Below are 6,888 nucleotides of genomic sequence, written 5' to 3' on the forward strand. Positions count from 1 at the left end.
TGAGGCCTATATCCATCTCCTTATTTAATTATTTTAAATGTTGCTACTTTAATTTATCAACTTTGTAAGCTTATTGAACTCGATGCACACCTCTCTCGTTAGTTATAAATATGCAAAGTCATGAAGTAATTGGTATTTTATAGATTTATAAACTTCTATGGTGTACCGGTTTTTTTTTTTTCATTTTCTGGTGCTAACAATGTTAAGTTATTCGAAATTTATCACACATCAAAATAAAAAACGAACAAATTTAAAACACCAACACTTTTTGTCAACAATATCCATGTATGAAAAGTACATAACAAATGAAGAATATGTGTAAGACTAAAGCTTAAAGACCAAAACAAATGAAGAATATACCTTCCTAATTCACAATCACGGGAACTGGAAAGAGCCACCAATTTCATTAGCGCCAGCTGGCGGATTAATCGCAACCCAAAGCAACGAAATGGTGATCGCAATCAGCCCAGACCAAACAAAAACAATTGTCGGAGTCCTCCCTCTTCGGCCCATCAAACCTTTCGCAAATGGATACAAATGGGCCAAAACCCAAAAGCTAAAAAACACTCCGCCCAACAACCGGCTCCACTGCGGAATTGCACTGTAAATCGTCCTGCTAAACCCAACCGCAATCGCGATCAGATTCGTCATCATGATCACAATCGGTGGAATCATCAACGACGTCCATTTGATTAAGTAAAGATCCGCGAATTCATCATCTTCGTCACCCCCGGATTTTGATGTCAAAGTGAACGAGATTTCAATTCCGGCCACCACTTTTAAAAGACCTTGAAGAACGGCAGCAAGATGCGCGCTGGTCCCACCAATCAGCCAAAACTGTTCGTTCCTCCACCATTCTTCGAGCTCAATTCCGGACCATTTGATTTCAAGAACAGCCAACATACACAGAGTTAGGGTAATCGCGAGGAGGTAAACAAGAAAAGTGACGTCGAGACTCTGAACGATGAACTGGCCGGAAAATAAAGAAAGAGCCGGGAGGAAACAGTAAACGATGAGGAAGATGGAGGTGAAAGGGTAGATCCCGACGTTCAAGTAAGCAATCCGTTGTAGAAACTTCATCTTTGAGCTCGCTAAAAGCGCGTTGTTTTTAGAAAAAAATATTTCAACAGACCCGGTGGCCCATCGGAGCACCTGGTGGAGACGATCGGTTAAATTAATCGGAGCGGTTCCCCGAAAAGCGTCTCGTTTCGTCACACAATAAATCGACCGCCACCCGCGGTTATGCATCCGGTAACCTGTAACCACATCTTCAGTAACCGACCCATAGATCCACCCGACCCGGTTCCCCCATTCAGTTTTATCTTCATACCAACATGAAATCACACTGATTGCTTCCGCTACCGTAGAAGCATCTAGAAGCTCACGCGGGATCGTGAGTGCACCGGGAGGCCGACCGTTTTGGACCGCAGGGTGGTCCGCAAGCGGTCGACCTTGAAACTCCGCAATCGGAATCGTATCGATCAACAAACTCGAGTTCCCAAACTTCTTCGGGAACAAAGAAAGGTTCATATCGGAATCGGAATCGGGATCATAATCGCCCATCCTCAATCCTTTATGTTCATCAGGAGCGGAAGAAACCGAGCTTTTGCTTTTCTTCTTTCGACCAAAACAACACGAAACCCCAGAGTGGTAGTCTTTAGACCGGGGCGGGTCGAACCCGTATAACGCGGTCCTCCGGAATAGCGTTCCGGTTCCGACGTACACAGGGCCTTGGATTCCATCGAGAGCACGCATGTTTCCATCGAAGAAAACGGTGTTGTGATTGGCGTAACGATCGGAGGGGTCAATTCCTTCGAATCGTTGCGGGAATTGAACGTAACAGATGCGGTCCCCACCACGGTCCATCATGAAGCACATGCCTTCGCGGATGGCTTGGGAGTTGTAGATGTAATGATCGCAGTCGAGGTTGAGCATGAAGGGCCCGTTTGACATGATGGCAGAAGCTCTGACAAGTGCGTTCATGGCACCGGCTTTTTTGTTGTGATCGTATCCAGGACGTTTTTCACGCGACACGTAGACAAGAAGTGGAAGGCGGATGTCCACTTCAGAGAAATCCAGTGGATTTACTTCATTGTCTGTTCCATTTAGTGGATCATCACTTGGTGGTTTTAACATCACCTGATTTTACACACAAAAATTTCATCTCATAAGTTACATATATGACTTAATGCATTTAGCCCTATTATCTAGACAAGTTTAGAAGCATTTAAGATTCTCACCTGTATGATGCCTGCATGATCACCCTTGGAATGTTCTGGAGAAGGTATCATCCAAGTGCCAGGCCAATGAGTAGCATCTGCCATCCATGTAGCTTTAGGGATCTTAATAGGCTGCAGAAGTTCATCACCAGCTGTTTCTTTTTGAAGTTTCATGGCTTTAATTTCTTCTCTAGCATTATAAGCATCAGAACGCCTACGAATGGAATCAGGAAGCCCATTGATTCTGACCTTAAACTCATCATATTCCCGTTTAACTCGTCTCCTATCCTTCACAAAATCCTGCCTCACCTTGTTCTTATACGGGTCCCGTTTCAAATTGAAATAAGACTCAGGATTCCTAGGCTCAATATCATGTTTCCTACAAAAGGGTACCCATAAATTTGCAAAACTTGCAGCTTCTGCCATGGCTTCAAAGGTTAAAAGAGCACCACCATCATCAGAAACATAACAAGATAGCTTATCAACAGGGTAATCAGCAGCAAGAATGGATAAAATGGTGTTTGCTGTAACAAGAGGTGGTTCTTTATCTGGATCTGCTGTGGAAACAAACACATCTACCCCTGGAAGATCAGACTTTCCTGATGGGTTTTGAGGACACGGTGTTTCGAATTTCTCTTTTAAAACATTCAGGTCAGTTGCCCGGTTGACCGGAGAGATTTTGGGCAGCTGATCAAGTAGCCATGAAAACGCAAACCAAAGCTCACAAATAATCGACATAAGCCATAGCCATATTGCATCTTCATTCGGATGAGTAATTCTCCAATGAAGAAATAATCCAAGAACCACCATTCTAACCAAAACTAGAAGCCTATATAATTACAAAAAATCACAATTAAACATTAAGAAGTAATTTCAAAAATAGAATGAATGAAATTAGGTTGTTATTTCTTGTATTTAAACATACCGATAAGGACTAATAATGGCAGCTGGGATTTTGAGTTTGCGAGTGAGAGGGCGCCATGGTTTGTTAAGAAGCTCAAGCTGTTCAGCTCCAGTTGGCTCATTTTTATCCTCACTTAATCCTTCATCTTTTGGCCAAAAAGCATTCCCATAACCATAAGTTCCACTGGTTTCAAATAACCATCGGTTATGGTCAAACTCACCTGTTTGACTTCGAACCAAAGCTGACTTTGTTGACTTCATCAAAGATAACCTTCTTTCCATCTTTGAGGAACCCCTTCTCTCCATTTTAGAATTTGGGATATTTGATGGAAGAGATAAAGGTTGTCGATGGTCAACACTGTGTTGATCAAGATCCGTTTGTTTATACGGTTCTTTACAACCCGGACAAATCCCATCACCCGTTTTCACAGCATCAATGTAACAATCTCTACAAATCTTGAAATCGCATTCACATGGGAGAATATCAACACCTCTTTCATCGCTCATAACAATTCCATCGCATCCAGGGATTTTACAGGATGACCCTTTTGCTCCAGCCATTTGTGGATGGGTAGTTTCGGAATCAATCACTTTGTCCATTAAGTGAGCTCTTGTTACACTGTTGAACCCACCTGTGAAAAGCGAGTTTGAGACGTATTGTTCTTCTACCCTTTGGGAGATTGAAGGATCCATGGGTTGATTGTCGGGTGTAGCGGGTATGTGGACTGTGTAATTCATGAACTCTGTGCTTCCGATTTCACTATCCAGATCGTCTCTTGAGTAGTTCACATAGCGCCCTGAAGAGGTTCTTCTAGCAAAAGTCACTTGTGGAGGAATCGGACCCCTCGATTGTTGTAGCTCTAATGCTTTCGGTGATCTTGAAGACATTTTCGATGAAATTTGTGAAAAAGAAACTTGTAATTTAGATTATCGAAGGAATCCAGAGATCACCTGAAAGAAGAAGAACAACAACAACAAGATAAGAAAAAAGAGTAATTAAGATATAGATGACGAAACCTGCAACGAAAAGTACCTAATCTGATATCAAGCATCATCCATGGAAGAAACCCCAAAACTTTTTACTCAGTAAGCAGAGCAAGGAGATAAAGAAAAACAAGAGATTTGTTCTTAATATATACGACTGGGTACTTAATAGGGAAAATATTATTTTATTATTAAAAAAAAACATCCATAGAAACAATGAAGCCGCTTCCCGAGAGCGTGTGAAGAAAAATTCAAACCAAACACGAAGACTGAAAAAGATATTGTTTGGACATCTTCCATATTACAACTGTAATTAACAGAGCTTTAATTCTATCATATTAATTTTTGTTTTGATGACCCAAACCAACACTCAAAAACAATATTAATTTATTTTAACCTAATTACTGAATTAAATAAGTAGTCACAGTCGACGAAAACAAAACAATCGTATTCAAATTTCGCATAGTAGCTTAAATGAACGTTTAAATAGTCAATGAAAGAGACTGAAACTATAAGACACCATAAACGCAGCTGGAGATCAAAAATCAAAACCTGGTCATACGATACCATAAACGCCGGCTCCGGCTCTCCATTTTTAAGAGATTAGAAAACCCTAAATAAACAGTGACGACAAGCATGTGTAGGAGAGAGTAAGAGAGAATTTAGCAGAATAAATTTTAAAATACCTTGTACAAACGAAGACTAATAAACTGAATTGTTTATCGGATAATGTTGACAGATCTTGTCCGGACTATAATGAGAGAGAATCAAAGATCTTAGGATGAATCGCCGAAAGCAAGAGTCCTCCAAATGGTTGTTGTGCCGGAGAACTCTCCGATTTAAGCGACTGTGTGTTGTGTGTGAGAGAGAAACAAAAGCTTTTGAGTATAAAAATGGCGAAATGTTGGGGGGAAGCATGAAGACGAGGGATACGTATGGAAATTGAAATTTGTGGGTGGGCCCAAACTTTTGCTATTCTACGCGGATCTTTATTTTATTTCCGAATTATACATTATCATCATTTCAAATAAGAATTTATTCAATACAATATTTATTTATTTTTCTATAAAGATATTGATTATTTAACAGTTGCTAAAGAATGTTTATACCTGAAAATATATATATGGCTCCACTAATGTTTTATCTAATGATTAAAATTATATTTGATTATATGTTGAATAATTTTTTTCTTTTTGGATAAGATCTTATCACATGATTATTTGTCTTATTTATTAGTATTTACTTTACAAATATACTTATTTAGCATTTATGCAAGATTACAAATGTATTTATCTTCATTTTTTTAGGACCGATGAAAATATCTCGTGTATGTTTTTTATATGATGAGATATTGAGATATGTTTGCCTTAAATAAAACTTGAGCATACCGCATTTTAATATAGGATTTAATATAGGAAAGATTCAAATAATAATTACTTAAATTATATATGAAATAAATGTATAATTTAAGAGAACAAAACAAAATAAATAAATAAATAATAGTACTCGATGGTCTGAAGTTATTCGTGCAAAGATACAAACATGCAGTAGACAAGAACAGCAGATTATCGAAATACCCAAACTACCCTCCTTATCAATAACGTTTGAATTTTGTTTTGAGAAAAATGAAAAAGGAAAACGAAAAACAGAAACAACGGGCAAAAACGGATGAAAAAAAAAAAAAAAAAAAAAACAAGTAGGGTCCCCACGCGCATAAAATTTTCTTCTTTTTCACATTTAAAGTATTTCTCTTTTTCCGGCAACCGGCACGACAATTGCTTTTCAACAAAAATATATATTTGTCATTCTATTTTTAGAAAATTAGTTGTGTTTAAACTAATTTTGTATAAAAGAAGTTTCATTCTTGTTTGATTCATGTGATTCGATGGAGTCATGAATTATGGCCATATATTGGAATGAAAAATTCTTATGGATGTGGTTAATAAGTGTTGGTGATTTTATATCATTAATATTATTTAAGTGTAACAGGTTAATTTGTTGAGTAATGTCACTTTGATAATTATCGAACAAATTAGTATGGTGTGGAGTGCACATTTGTTTGATTTTGTCATTGTTGAAAGTATACTGCTATTTAGAGGCGAAGCCGCTGAACTGACGGTGGTCCGGGGGCAGCACCCCTGGGAGCGGGGTCCAAGGGGCGGCAGCCCCTGGCGAGGTCCATTTATAGACCCGGTTTTATGGTAGTTTATGACAGGTAATATGGCCGTTTTTGGACAGGAAGTTATTTATATATAACTACCATATGGCAGTTTTAAGACAGAAAGTTAGTTTTCTGTTATATATGATCAATTTTGGATTCTCTTTTGGGTACAGATTTATAACATCTTCTTCATTCTATATTCTAAAAAAATAGTGAGTTTCATCCAATTAGAGATTTTGAGTGTACCCTCGAAATGCTTTAATCTGAAAGTGTTTCACAACTCTCACTGATCCAAGTTTATCTATACCGAATTTCTAACAATAAGAAGATGTTTTGCATTATGCGTATGACTAAAGAAAAGTAGAGAACCTTTAAAATGTAGGTGCCATGATATTTTTTTTAACAATTGTATCTGCAATTTCATTAATTTTGTTGTCTTAGTGTTTGCAAAACTTTTACAAGTTTAATAGACGGTTTTTAGAAGAATATACTTTCACAGATAAAAAAAAGTCGTTCGAATAAATTTATATATTTCAATATAATAAAAGAAATATAAGTATAAAATCGGTAAAAACAAATTCTAATGACTTATAGAATTTATAACTTAAGACAATTGTTCTT

The 6,888-nt window shown here is 37.8% G+C and overlaps 1 protein-coding gene across 2 annotated transcripts; it reads right to left on the reverse strand.

The window, feature by feature from the left end:
* Positions 1–234: 234 nt before the first annotated feature.
* LOC145034615 (cellulose synthase-like protein D3) lies at positions 235–5,010 on the reverse strand. 2 transcript variants are annotated; one of them, XM_078983064.1, is made up of 4 exons: positions 4,793–5,010; positions 3,145–4,073; positions 2,241–3,048; positions 235–2,139 (listed from the first exon to the last, which is right to left on the reverse strand). In XM_078983064.1, the coding sequence occupies exons 2-4, from the start codon at positions 4,008–4,010 to the stop codon at positions 376–378; spliced, it is 3,438 nt and encodes a 1,145-aa protein (XP_078839190.1). In that variant the 5' UTR covers positions 4,011–4,073; positions 4,793–5,010; the 3' UTR covers positions 235–375. The 2 variants fall into 2 exon arrangements, with proteins under 2 accessions (XP_078839190.1, XP_078839189.1); XM_078983063.1 differs by lacking the exon at positions 4,793–5,010 and adding an exon at positions 4,156–4,399.
* Between the last annotated feature and the right edge of the window lie 1,878 nt (positions 5,011–6,888).

Source organism: Lactuca saligna, chromosome 3 (genome assembly GCF_052625555.1).
Source record: "Lactuca saligna cultivar CGN05327 chromosome 3, ASM5262555v1, whole genome shotgun sequence".
NCBI classification, from domain to species: Eukaryota; Viridiplantae; Streptophyta; class Magnoliopsida; order Asterales; family Asteraceae; genus Lactuca; species Lactuca saligna.